The sequence below is a fragment of the Cynocephalus volans genome, chromosome 7 (genome assembly GCF_027409185.1).
Source record: "Cynocephalus volans isolate mCynVol1 chromosome 7, mCynVol1.pri, whole genome shotgun sequence".
NCBI classification, from domain to species: domain Eukaryota; kingdom Metazoa; phylum Chordata; class Mammalia; order Dermoptera; family Cynocephalidae; genus Cynocephalus; species Cynocephalus volans.
In genome coordinates, this window is record NC_084466.1 from 154,256,628 (window position 1) to 154,271,328 (window position 14,701).

Sequence of the window (14,701 nt, forward strand, 5' to 3'; positions counted from 1 at the left end):
CTCTTCTGATTAAGTGTCCTTTTTTTCTTAATACATTGCCTTACATTTGAATGAAGGTAAAGCCAGAAAAAAAGGTCTTGGGTCTTATTAATATATTGTCTTTGACATTTAAAACCATCCAATTGCCCGTTGTTTTTAAAAAACAAAAATGGTTTGAGTTCAAATATTCTATTAAAAGCTTTTAATAGAATCCAAAATATATGCAGACTCCTGTAGCGAATCTTTGGCACTGCATCCATAAAAGGGAAGTAAGCTGCTAGGATTCTGGCAATGCCTTCTATGTCCTTGGTTAACTTTGTGTGGTACGCTTACGTGGGATGTGTATGTGTAGCTACTAAAACTGCAGTCTGCTTTCACTCCATACACATTCTTGCTTGTGGATGTACTTCCTTTTCAAGGTAGTTCATATTACAAGTAAAAGAATTATTTTCATCACCATGAAAAGAGTATTAGGTAGTTTTTGTCTTGTTTTTCTTCAAGTTTTTAAGGGTTTCCTCTTGTGATTTTGGAATTCTGAATATAAAATAACATTTTATGTCATGATTTTTAAATGATTAATGAGATTTTTCAGCAAAATAAAAGATTGTAATCTGTAGGGAACACACAAACATGTTTCCCTGCCTTCCATTTCCACTATTAACTGATGCTGGCTAGTTTAGTCTGGGATTTGAAAGTACTTCTTGACTATTGGGGGAAAAAAAAAAAACACACACACACAGAAAACTTCCAGGAACAAATGTGTCTGTTGAGGCAAATGGATGTTTATGGCAGAAATAGAGCCCCAGTAGTAGTCTTCCGGTTGTCTTTAGTATGTCTGAGACATAATTTCTGGCTTTCAAAAATGATTGATTACACAGGCTTGCCGACTAGCAATGTGCCTCTTTATGCTGAGAAAGGAAATATGTCTGGTAATCCTTGATTATATGATACTAACATTTGAATATGCACCATTGATTTAGCGAAGGCTTTCATTTTTAAAAAAGGGCTATATTAAATGAAGACGTTGAATCATCCAAATTTATCTTTTAAATATTTAATATAAAAGGATGTGTTTAGACTCTGGAGAATTGTTGGAATCTAAGATATAAAATAAGTTTAATTTAAAAAGTTTTATTAAAGTAAACTATGCACATGGTTTAAAAAAAAAAACCAAGCAGTGTAGATAGAAGGGCTTATAAAGAGATGCGATAGTTTCTCCTTTTTTTCTCTTCACCTCCAATGTTGTGCAGACAACTGATTTATTCCCCATCAGTCTTTTTTCTAAGAAATCTCAAAACCTGTATAAAAGTTACAAGTATGGTACATTGAACACCACCACATGCCTAGATTTTCCAGTTAGTACTTTGCCACATTTGATATCTCCGTCTCACTTGTGTGTGTGTTCTGCACCATTTGAGACATAGCTACAGACATGCATGACACTTTGCCCCTAAATATTTCAGCATGTATTTCATAAGAACAAAGACATTTTCCCTACATAACCACACAATGTAATTATCCAGGAAATTTAAGACTCAAAGTCCACGTTCAATTTCACCAATAGTTTCAGTAATTGCTGTTGCCCCCATCCTGTTCAGTCAATGGTTATACGTTGTGTTTAGTTGTTTTGTCTTTTTAGGATCCTCTAATCTAGACCAGTGCCTGGTTTTTGTGTTTTTATTTACTCTTTCATGAAATTAACGTTTTGAAGAGTCCAGTTTTGTAGAATGAGTCTCAATTAGGATTTGTAGGTTTCCTTATGATTAGATTCAATTTAAACATTTATCTTTTAGAGGAGGAATACTTACATAGGTGATAATATTTCAGGCAGCACTTCTGATATCTCTAAAATAAAGTCTTTGTATTTTTTTTAACAACTCATTTTAATTGTAAAATATACATAACATAAAATTTACCTTTTTACTCATTTTTAAGTGTACATTAGTGGTATCAAGTATATTCAAGTTTTGCATCCACCACCACCATCTATCTCGAGCTGTTTCTATCTTGCAAAACTGAAACTCTGTACCCATTAAGCAATAACTCCCCATTTCCCCCTCCCACAGCCTCTGACAACCACCATTCTGCTTTCTCTCTATGTATTTGACTGCTATAGGAACCGCATATGAATGGAATAATACATTATTTGGTCTTTTGTGACTAGCTTATTTCACTTAGCATAGCATCTTCAAGGTTTATCCGTGTTGTGGCATGTGCCAGAATTTCCTTCCTTGTTAAGACTGAATAATATTCCATTATATGTATATACCACATTTTATCACCCATTCACCGTTGGATGGACATTTTATGATTTCTTGTTTAATCAGATTTACACATTTGTACTGATTTCTTGTAACAGTATATGAGTTTAGTTCATTTTTAAATAAGGGCAGACATGCATTTTAGAATATTTCAGAGTTAAGAAAAGCTATTAAAAAATAAAAAGTTTATCATCTCACTGCCTAGAGGAAACCTGTCAGATTTCTTTTGTGTATTTTCAGTCTTTATTGTGTTAATTTACTTTTATGTAATTGAAATTATATCATATATTGTCTTTTTCATTGAACTTTATTTTGAATTAAAATGTTTTCATTTTTTAGAAGTGAATGAAATGAATGTGTAATAAGACATTGAGTTGCAGTACCTTAAATTAATCTGTTATTATTTATTAAATTAAATTATTATTAGCAGTGTGCGAGTCCCTGTGGAGCTGTGTCTTTGCCCAAGTTTGTTATTAAAGGTGGCATGCCGTCACATTTTATTAGTCATTCGTATTTTTTTCTGTGAATTGTCTTTTGTTCATTTTATTTGGTGATTTTATAAGATTACACGAAATCTATATAAATATAAATAATGTACATATTATGTACCATCATTTTTGTTGTAAATATTCTTTCTCTTTTTGGTGTGGTGACTCTATTAACATTTTATCTTTGTTGTCATATGCAGTTTTTTAGATTGCAGTAAGGATTAAAATACTTTCTCAAATAATTTCCACTAATATGACTTATTAAGTAAAAAATTTCCCCATTGATTTGGGTGCTTCTGTCATATATAAAATAAGTTACATACTGAAGTTTGTTCTGAAGCTCTTTATTTTGATGTCTGTTTTTTATATCAGTATAACACTTTGCTTAAATTATAGATTTATTACATATTTTAAAGTCTTTTTTTCAAAAATTTCCTATTAAAAATTGTTTTCATTGAAACATATTGATTGTACATATTTATGGGGTACAGTAATATTTCAATACGTGATACAGTGTGATGATCTTATCAGGGTAATTAACATATTCGTCATTACACAACTAAATCATTTCTTTGTAATGTAAATGTTTGATCTCTTCTAGTCATTTGGTACCATGCAGTAAATCATTGTTAATTGTAGATTCCTGGGTCAACTGTATATCAGTAGAACTTATTTTTCCTGTCTAGCTGTATAACTTTGTGTCCATTAACCAGCCTCTCACTGTCCCCTCTCTCGCTCCCCTGTCCTGCCTGTGGGAACCATAGTTGTCTCTTCTTTTAACAGTTTGACTTATTATTATTTATTTGCCTTTTTTTTTTTTTTTTTTTTTTTAGCTCCCCATATGCATGAGAACATACGGTATTTCTCTTTCTGTGCCTGGCTTATTTCACTTAACATGATTTTCTCCAAGCTCATCCATGGTGCTGCGAATGGCATAATTTCATTCTTTTTTATGGTTAAGTAGTATTGCATTGTGTATATATACACCACATTTTCTTTATCCAGTCATCCATTGATGAACATTGAGGTTGTTTTCATATCTTGGCTATTGTGAATGGAGCTACGATAAACATGGGAGTGCAGGTATCCCTTCAACATGATGATTTCTATTACTTTGGGTATACCTAGTAGTGGGATTGCTGGGCCATATGGTAATTCTGTCTGCATATTTAAAAATCTGATAAGGCAGATATTCATCCTCCGTTACCCGCAATTACTTTTAAAAACTGTCTTAACTTTTACCTTTTCTTTGTGTGTTCAATTGCTCATTCGTTCATGCATTCAAGGTATTCATTGAATGTGCTCCCAAAGCACTGTGTAAGAAGTCATGGCTATCAGAGAGTTTATGGTCTGGTGGCAGACTATGTAATTCAGCAAGCCGGTATGGTTCCGTAGAGGAAGTATTGTATAGGGTGCTAGAGGAGTATATAACCTAATCTTCCCCCCTCCCCCTGTGCCATCCCACCCTGCTAACCTAATCTTATGAGGAGATTTGGAGAGGGCTTTCAGTGATATCTAAGCTGAACCCTTAGCAAGAAGGAAAAGTGCTTCTGTCAGAGGGAATTGCATGTGTTAAGACCCCAGAGCTGAGAGTACGGCATGTCCAATAACCTGAAAGATGTTGGCAGGGTTGCAGTGTAGAATGGAAGCTGTGAGAGATAACCTGCAGGGAATGCTGGACCTGTTAACCTTGGTTAAGGAATTTAGCTCTTCACATAAGGGCATAAGGGCGGTAGGAAATCTTTGAAAGGGAGGTGCCTTAATTAGATTTGTAGTTTAGAAAAACCGCTTGGGCCATACTGTAGAGAATAGACTGGAAGGAAGGGAGCAACACTTGAGACAAGCAGACCACTTAGGGGGAAATTAGAGAATTCTGGTGAGAGAGAGTGCTGTCTCTGGCTGAGGTAGAGGCAGTGGAGACTGGGAAAGGGGGATGTATTTGAGAAAGACTTAAGAGGTACAATTGGCAAAACCTGGAGGAAGTGATATTGGGCTGAGGGGAGAAGGACTTAAGAAAGGTAGCCAGGCTTTTGGTTTGGACACTTGGGTTGGATAGTAGTGTCATTTTTCTTGAACATAGGGCAAGTCTAGTTTTTAGACATGTTTCTAGTAAGAATGTCTAATGGGTTGTTGGATATACAGGTCTGAAACTTTTGGGGAAAATCTACCACTTAGTTTATGTGGATGCTTGTGGGGCCATGAGTGCATACTGAAGGGACATTCTTGTTTTGTGCTTCTAGTTGGGGAAACTTTGAAGATATACTAGGTCACTTTTTAACATCTCTTCCAGTTTGGTGATTCTCTAATTCTGTCAGTATTTTTGGCTACAAGAAGAATTAAGTAGATATAATATGAATAGTATAAAGTTATGATAAGTCATGAGTGTTTCTCCTTTTATCCTTTCTCCCCCACCCCACTTTTTAAAATGTTCACTTACTTTCTAGTTTTCTCACGTGTAAAAGAGGACAGTGGGCTAGACTGTTCAGTCTCCCCAGGCCTATCTAAAATAGTAGAATTCTAAAAATCTAAACTTTAGTTTCATATTTATCCAGGATAACTTGGCAGTGTAGCACATGAAATTTTTATTTTGAAGTCAGAAGAACTTTTGGATTTGATTATAGTGGTGAATGTGGTTTTGACATATACTGTTTTGTATGAGTTTCACTTTCAGAACCTTAGATTTGTAAGAACCTTGATTTCCCTTCAGTGGTATTTTAAGAGACCTTTGAAATTTGAACTCAGTTTCATCCTCTCTAACCCATTAACATTTGTCCTCATCTGTGATCACTTGTCCCAAAGATAACTTTGTGACATGGTCCTTGAATTCTTCTGCATGTCAGGCTCTTCTTTCTTATGAAGAAGTTATCTATGAGTTATGTATTTCTTCATGACTTTGGGTATTTTTTAAAATTTTATTCCTTGGCTGGCTGAGATCCGAATCCTTCACCTTGGTGGTATCAGCACCGTGCTCTAGTAACTGAGCTAACTGGCCAGCCCTGACTTTGGGTATTTATATTTCCACAACACTTGGCTTGTTAATAGTCTGATCAAAGATGTAAGGTGGTAAGGGCTCAGAAGAATAAACTATATTTGACTAATTTGTTATAATTAATAGATCATTAAGAAGACCTTAGTTAAGGTCTTAATAGGGACTGTTTGACTTCTTTATCTCATTGAATCTTTTATTTTCTTAAAGAGGATGTTTTAAAAGTGGACAGTGAGGTTACTGAATTGAATCAAAGCTAGTCTTGATACAGATTAGATTACGTTCAAGAATTTATTTACAATTTCTGGTTTTCATCTCTTGGTTGTTTGAAAAGGTTATTGTTCTGTAGCACTATTCTAGGGATAGAAATTGTAGATCTTAACCTGTTGCCATTGGTTATTATGTGAAAAATGCAACTAGTAGGTGATTGGTTTGGTCTCCTCAAACTATTTCTGGGATTGTCCCTACTTGAAGGTACACTTAAAAATATTGAGTTTGGTGTTGGTAACACCAAGGTCAAGGGTTTGGATCCTCATATTGGTCAGCCGCCAAAAAAACCCCCAAAATATATTGAGGTAATTTTGTTTAAAAAAGCAGCTCATGTTTTGAGTATTTTAAGAGTTTGCTGTGAATATCTAAGCCAGGTTTGTGATTAAATTATAGCCAAATGGTTATGATACAAAGAAAAAGTATTACTGAATTTCCCTTTAATATGCAAAACCACTTAAATGAATTAAACTCTGGAGAGAGGAAAATTACCTAGACATTGTAGCCAGCCACATCTGCATCTTTCTGCTGACCATGGTAAAGGACATTCTGAACATTACCACTTAAAACTAACTTTTCTCTTTAAGGGTTCCTGAAATTGTGCCAGCTGACTCCAGGCCCACCCTGACCCCACAGCATAAACCATGCTGTGATGTCACAGCTACCATAGAACTCCAGGGTAGTGTTGGCCCATGTGGGCTCAGGTAAGTCCTGGCTTTTTTTTTTACCATTTGGCATTCTTTTCAAAGTTAGTTACCATTATGTTTTTATGTCATAAAGGAAAATAAGGCAAAACTTTGAAAACTGTGCCATATATGGGGGAAAAAAATAAGTCTGTTTTCTAAACATCTGTGAGCCAGCTCCATATTCTAACCAACGGAGTTCCATAGTAGCTGTGAAGTCCCCAATGAGTTATTGACCAATGGCTTCAAAATGTTAAACTCTATTCCTGGCCCAGTTTCCAGAACAATATGAGCTGCTGCTTTTATTTATTTATTTATTTATTTATTTATTTTTAACTTTGTAGCTAGTAATATATATTATAGTAGCTTTCATTTACTCTTAGTTCTTCATGTTTTTAAAAGTGTATTAATACTTTCCTTTGTCTGTAATTATATCTCTGTTTACCTGTGTATTTCATTCAGTCAATTTTGAATGCATGACGATACTGCCGGTTAGTTTTATAAAGTTAATCTTCTCAGAGTGCCTTCAGCTGTCCTTTTATAAGGGCACTTCAAAAAGTTCCCTCCTTCCATGAACTTTTGAAGTACCCTTGTATTTGCTTTCATAGCATGAAGGAGGGAGGGCCAGAGTAAGTAATGTAATATATGTTGGTTAAATTTTCAAACTATTAAGAGAAAGATTGCTTCAGTTACTCTTGGAGCCATTGTGAGATGTCAGTAACCTAAAAAGCATGTATAGATCATCTCTTTCTCTTGGAGCTTTTTGTTTTTTTTCCCTTGCATTTGTTCTATAATGTGATTTTAGCACTTAACATTTATATGCTGTCTTTTCCTGCCTACCAGCTCTTCTGCCTTCCTACTTTCCTTTTATCCCCTGATATTAAAAGGTTTTCAGGTGTTTTGCATGTACTGTGATTCTTTTTTCCCCCTCCCTAAGTAGAAAACATTTGATGGCTAAAACTTTAAATTATATGAATATGCATCAAAGCCTATGAAATACCATGGTTACAGTGAAAACCCACCAGTGAAGAAGCTCTCTAAACTTTTATCAGTAGTTCTTTTTAAGCAATACATAATAAAGATATACCAAAAATTTGGAAACTTCAGTGACATTCTCATGAGCTTTCTTTGGTAATAAATTTACTAATCTTTATTGCTGAAAACTTACCAGTCACTGAAACTATGAGCTCTTAAGTATGGTTAATGAAAAGAATGGAATTATACAATCTCAAAACGTTTGGACAACAAAATATTTTTCTTTTAAATATTATTTTATGCCTATACTTAAATATGTGTTTTTCATGCTCTGGGAAGTTTGGAGAATTTTGTGCCTTGAAGAATAGAGAACAGAGTCTCATATTCTGCCTTCCTGTATTTATACCGTGCTAGAGATTGGGCAGCATATCCTATCTGCAGTTTAATGGGAAGATGGGAAGGAGTAATTAAGTGTTGTTCATATTTTGGATTAGGTCAAATGGAAATCCTAGTTGTGTGTGTTTGTGTGTGTGTTATCAGCTTTATTGAGATATAATTCATGTACATGTAATTTGGCACTTCAAGTTCTGTTTGTATTTTTTAAAAATGCCTTACTATGAAGGCACAGTTGGTGATGTTATAAATCAGTTTTGAAGCACAGTTCACTAACTTTTTTGTGCTATTTGGTCTGCACCTCCATCCGCCATTGTGCTAATTAACTCCTAATTACAGAAATCTCTCAGAAACATTACAGAGGAAATGAATTCTTAGGAATTTCTAAGATAAAATTCTTCTAGACTTCACCTGTATGAAGAGTCAGTTAGGAATAGTAAAGATGTGGTTAGAGTGTGGTGTTGTAATAATACCAAGGTCAAGGGTTCGGATCCCTGTTTGGGCCAGCTGCCAAAAAAAAAAAATAAAGACAGTGATTTAGAAGATCTCCCTATCTTCCAACCAAAAGGAAGAAGTTATTTGGTGGTGTTTAGGTTTAGATTACCTCATCTTTTGCTGTAACACCAAAGTCAAGAGTTCAGATGCCTGTACTGGCCAGCACCGCACCCCCCAGCCCCCCCCAAAAGAAGATTACCTCATCTTTGTTTCTTGGAAATAAAAATATACACATACATACACATACATATGCATATGTTGTACAGATCTTCCTCTTTGCCTTTTCAAGTAAATTAATCAGACTTGAGTTGCTTTTGGAAGAGCTTGGAACATTTCTTACATAATATTAAGAAATTTTATAAATGGGTATATTTTTAGGATAAAGCTAAAAACTGTGGAAAGGTGCAGCGGTGCTATATACACTTGGAAAATACTGCTTTGGTAGGACCGAAGGGAAAAGTAGTTGCCTTCATACGGAAGCATTGTGGAAACAAAAGGAGATGAGGTGGGCATGCTCAGCTCTATATAAAATAAACTGCGTTTAATTATTCAAAAAGTTATGGGCCCTACTGGGTTATTCTTAACTGTATTAAAACAAGTTAAGCAGAAGTTTTAGAGTTCTTTGTGTACTTGAGCCTAATAACTAGAAATAGAAAAGTTAAAGAGAAAACTCTTTAACTATAGATTTGTTTTTAATTCAAGTAGCATTTTCTGTGTCTATTTTCAAGGCTTGTCCTTTTTTTTTTTTTTTGTCTGGTGACTGGCCGGTACAGGGATGGAACCCTGGACCTCAGTGTTAGGTGCACCGTGCTCTGACCAACTGAGCTAACCAGCTGGCCCTAGGCTTGTCCTTCAAAGGGAAGTCATACCACCCTTGTCTCATACCAACCTTAATTACATTTTAGCCTTGACGACTGCTCTAGGACACTCTTCCTTATAAAGATGTTTTGAAGTACTTTATAAAGGGGGGTGGGAGCTATAGCTGAACTTATATGTATATTATGTATATTAATCTACATTGATACAAAAATAAAAATTCCTTTAGGAAGATATTTTCATTTAATATCATGGGTTCTTAACCTGAAAAATGTATATGTTTGTGTTGGGAGCAGGGGGTCATTTTTCTGGGGAGATGATGTAGATTTGTAGAAAGGATCTATGACCTTGGAATTTGAAAAGTTTTGAAGCTGACTTTTTATGGCTCACGAATGTGATTGAAAGGACTTTTGAATATAGGAGTCATGCTTTTATTCTCTTTGTCTTTCTCATATTGCCTAGCATAGTGCTGTATATGTCACGATCATTCAATAAATGTGGGAATTAAGTTATCATTTTTAAGCTTTGTTATCTTTAATAATGGAGAGGGATGGTTGCATTATATAAATCTCTTATACTCTAAGGAGTATCTCATCCAGTTCCTAATTCAAGATGACAATTAAAAATACTTTTTTTGAAAGCACACTAAGAATATTTTTAGCTAGTATTAGCATTTTACCCAACAAATAAATTTGTTCTGATGTAATTTAGGAAATTCTTAAAATTATTTGGTTCTGTAATCTGGATTTTTTTTTTTTTTTTTAAACACTATTTATGGTAAATTGGAAGCCAATCTACACTTTCATTTTTTGCCAAGGCTTTTTGTTTATTATCCACATTGTCCTATATACTGCTTAAGTAAAGACAATAATTCTATTTACCAACATTAATTTGTGTTAAGATTAATCAAACGGTTCAGTGGGAATGGAAAGTTCTTTATGGAATTGGAAAAGGTGATACTTTTTTTTAACTCCCTCCCCCCAACTGGTTTGTTATGTTTTATTTTAGCGTATTTTATTTGAAAACATCTGGTTCAATTTTTACTTTATTAATAATTCTTAATGAGTGTAAAGAAGACTTGGCTGTGAGAGATTCTAAAATCAAAATATTGCCAACTTTTACTTAAAATGAAAATGGTTTTGATTGCTCTAAGTTGTTTCAAAGCTAAACAGCAGTATGGGAAGCCCAGCCAGCATTTGTTTTGATTCTGCTTTAAGAATGCAGTGTAAAGAACAGCAGCAGCCCAGCAACTGCTGGAAGCACATCCCTGCCTCCTCGGTTTCTGCAGAGTCAGGATGAATGCAGGACCAGAACAGGGATTTGGTTTCTTCTGTGAAGTCTAGTTTCTTATACTAGGTTACTGATCCTTGATCCAATTAATATACTCCAGTAGTTCCTCTAAACCCCACGAGAGCATGGAGCCAGCACTGAAGGTAAGGTAAGTGCCTAATAAGGCAGTTATAGTTCTGGAAAGAAATTTTTAAAAGGGGAATAAACTAACTTTCCTTATCTTCCTTAGGACATTTAAACAATTCCCCAGGATCAAGGAAGCACAGAGAAATGCTTAAAGAGTTTGGAGTGAATACTACAGATTTGTGCTTTTTTGAAGAAAAATAGAATTAAATGCTTTTCTATCTTGATGCTTGTTTTAGGGGTTGTAGAAGGTGATTTAGCTGCCATAGAAGCATACAAGTCATCGGGAGGTGATATTGCACGTCAGCTTTCTGCAGATGAAGTGCGCTTGCTGAACCGTCCTTCTGCCTTTGATGTAGGCTATACTCTTGTGCACTTGGCTATACGTTTTCAGAGGCAGGATATGCTAGCAATATTGCTTACAGAGGTGAGTGTGGCATTTTGGTTAAATGTTCTTTTATATTAAGGAAATGTGTTCTTTAGTTTTTATCTTTGATGTTTTAGTGTTTCTCCAAACAGTTCTTAAATATTGTATTTTCTTTTCCCACCTTCTAAAAATCACATTAAACTTAGGAGACTTCAACAATATATAATTCTTAAGCGTATGTGCTTTTTTTGGGGGGCAGCTGGCAAGTATGGGGATCCGAACACTTGACCTTAGTGTTATAATACCACACTCTAACCAACTGAAACAGTCAGCTGGTATATGCTTTTAAACAGGGCATTTTGCCATAGTATTTGATTCATCTATTATGTTTGATTAAAAAAAACCGGGATGTGTCTGTCATTCACTCATTCAACTAACAAATATTGAGTACCTACTATGTGCTAAGCACTGTGCTGAAAAGGAATAGAATTGTGAAGACATTGGCTCTTCCTTCATTGAATCTTCAGAAAAGTAGAGAAATGAACAGGTAGTTCTGTGCAGTGGGTACCCGGACAGATTGAAGTGCCAAGTGCTCTGTGAGTTCTAAAGAAAGAGTTTTGAGGTGTCTTACCTTCTTTCTTTACAGCAGGTAACATTTTAGCTAAGATTTGAAGGAGGAGTAGGAGTTAGCCATGTGAAGTGGATGGGTGAGAGCGGGGAGATGAGGAAACCATTTATTCAGGGGCCAGGGATTGTGGTAATTGTGATGAATTCAGAGACTTGCATGTAACTCGGCATAGTTGAGGTGGTGATTGGGAACTGAGAGAAGGGAAGTGTGAGAGAGAAGCAGGGACCAGATTATGACAGATCTTCTGTGTCGAGCAATTTGAAGATTATTCTCAGGGCATTGAAAGACATTAGGTATAGGAGCAAGGGAGCGACAAGAGCGGATTGTGTTTTGGCTGCTCCGTGTTGGAGAGTGGCAAACCTGGTTAGGAGGGCATTGCAGTGATGCTGGCAGAAACTCTGCTGGTAGGGGAGTGGCCATGGAAATGGAAAGAAGTAGGCTAGTTTGAGAGAGATCATGGAGCTGTAGTTAGTCGTTAAGAAGTAGCTAGATTGAATATGAAGAGTAATGGTGAAGTATGGATCCATGTTGATTCGGAGGTTTCTGGCTTACATAACTAGGTAGATGTTGCACATGATAGAGGTCGCAAATGAATTATTTAGGATGCAACTATATTGGCCAGGTAATTTTTATGTTATAAGAGAAATAGAGTGAAAGTACAGAGAGTCAGATCGATTGTGGATTCAAATTTTGTCAGTATACATCTTCTGTATACTTATATTTGTTCATTCAAATTTGCCTGTATTTGTGAATCATTATGCACAGAGTACTGTATGTGGATTAAAAAATATGAAGGTTAGATGAAAGCATGATTGAAATGGCTGGCTATTGTGTTTGGTAAGATTCCAGTGAAGAGAAAGGGGACAGTTTGAGAGACTGAAGGCCATCATGAAAAGGGCAAGCTTACTGAGTGTAAGGGAGAAGGGTACTGTGTGAAAAGGAGCAGTGCGATTAGAGGGATCAGAGTTATGGAACATGGGATAGAACAGTTAGAGGTAGTTTCTATAGTGACTGAGGTCTGGCTGCATTTGTGTTACAATGCCCAGTCACGTTGTATGTTAGGGAGGCTGTAAGTGTGGAGTTGTAGTTGCTTGTGGTGGCAGGAGACAGAATAGAGAAAGCGGCTGTGAACTAGGGTTGAAGTCTTTAGGAGGTTCCCCTGAGGCTGCTAGAGGACTATCAGCAAGGTTCTGGAGGGGCTGTCATTAGTCACCAGCCTCCTAAAAGCAATATGGGGACTAACAGTACAATGATTATAGAACACCAGCGTATTTTTTATTTATTGCTATGCCACAAATTACCTGAAAACTTAGCAGCTTAAGACAACAAACATTTGTTCTCTCACAGTTTGTGAGGATCAGGAATCTGGGAGTGGCTTAGCTGAATGGTTTTGGCGTAAGGTGTCATGAATTTGCATCAAGCTGTTAGCCAGGGCTGTAGTCATCAAAAGGCTCAACTGGGGTTAGAGAATCTGTTCCCAAGCTCACTCACATAGCTGTTGGCAGTAGGCTTCAATTCCTTGCCACATGGGCCCATCCATAGGGTTGCTCATGATGTGGCAGCTGGTTTCACCCAGAGCAAGTGATTCGAGAGAGGGAGAGAGTGTGAGAGAGTGACCCAAATGAATTCTGCAGTGTGTTTTATAAACGAATTTAGCAAGTGATGTACTGTTACTTTTGCCATATTCTGTGGGACACATAGACGAACTCTGGTACATCATGGGAGAGGTGGAGGGGGGTTGTTCCAGGTAAAGAACAAAATTGGTAATGGAATTTAGTCTCAATGGAGTAGGTACTCCAAGGGGCAGAATTAAAGAGGCCAATAGGGAGATTGAGAGGGGGGCATTTTTAAATACATAAAATAAAATAAATAGGATTACAAAGGAAATCAGTTGTATTGAAATATAGTTATCAAAATACTAAACCAAATTTGTGATATCTAAGAAAATGCATTTTAATATAGTCAAGAAGTTAGTGAAAAAGCAAATTCCTGTTCAAGTTCACAGACCCTTCCTGAATTCAGGGACCCTAAGTTAGGAACTACTAGCCTAAGGAGATGGTCGAGAATCATAAGGTTGAAGAGGTGAGAAGATGAGAGGCGGGCTTCAGAGGGGACATGTTCTGCTTAAGGATAGTGGTAGAAGGGGAATGCTTGGGAGGCCAAATTTCTCTGGGAATGTTCGCAATATTCAGGGTCCAGTCCAGGTTGTTTTTGGAAAGGGGCTGAAGACTAGCAGATTGGAATAAGCCATTTTTGAATTTACTTTTGGTGTCTGTTTTAACAATGTTACTTGAGAAATAGTTATATTCTGAAAATATTTAATATTTGGTTTTCCATATTTTGAGTTGCTTAAAGGTTGGGTTCATGGAGATAAGATGTACTGAGAATTTTTATGGTGGTCTCAACCAATAAAGTCTTGTAGACCTGAATTTTCATGTAAGAGTTTTTAAGATAGGGAGTTGGGTGGCTATGTTGGGTATGCAGGGTTCTCGCAACATCATTTACTTATCTTGGCAGCAATTGTGGTTAAGTCATCCATATGTTATGTGTACGTTATTAGTAAAACTTACACTTTGGCTCACTGGAAGATATACTGTCTGACTTGTGACTGGAAGGCTGCGTTTGGGAAGGTTGTCCATATTGGTGGCAGCAGAGAGCAGAGCCCACCAGCTCACTCAGGGTGTGCACCAGACATTTTCCTCACTAGCAAATACTCACCTTTGATTTCAGGATTCTCTGTATGTAGATTTCTTGAGCTCCACAAACCGAACTCAGCTAAAAAGTAAGGTGAAATATTTGCATCGTTAGTTGCTATTCAGCATTTTAAAAAGGGGAAGAATGTTTTAGCTGTCTATACTGTTGTATATCCTTCCTTAGGGGCCTCTGCCATAGTGCTCACTGCAGCAGTGCTCACATCTCACTCTTGTCAGGCTGGACTTGGAAGGATTGC

General features: G+C 36.3%; 1 protein-coding gene across 2 annotated transcripts in view; it reads left to right on the forward strand.

Moving 5' to 3' along the window:
* ZRANB1 (zinc finger RANBP2-type containing 1) overlaps positions 1-14,701 on the forward strand; it is a 56,743-nt gene that overhangs the window by 27,854 nt on the left and 14,188 nt on the right. Inside the window, exon 3 of one of the 2 annotated variants that reach the window (XM_063103388.1) lies at positions 10,996-11,183. The exons of the other annotated variant lie outside the window; for it this stretch is intronic. Coding sequence (XP_062959458.1) covers positions 10,996-11,183 — 188 coding nt within the window. The remainder of the gene's footprint in view (positions 1-10,995; positions 11,184-14,701) is intronic. 2 annotated transcript variants of the gene reach the window in all.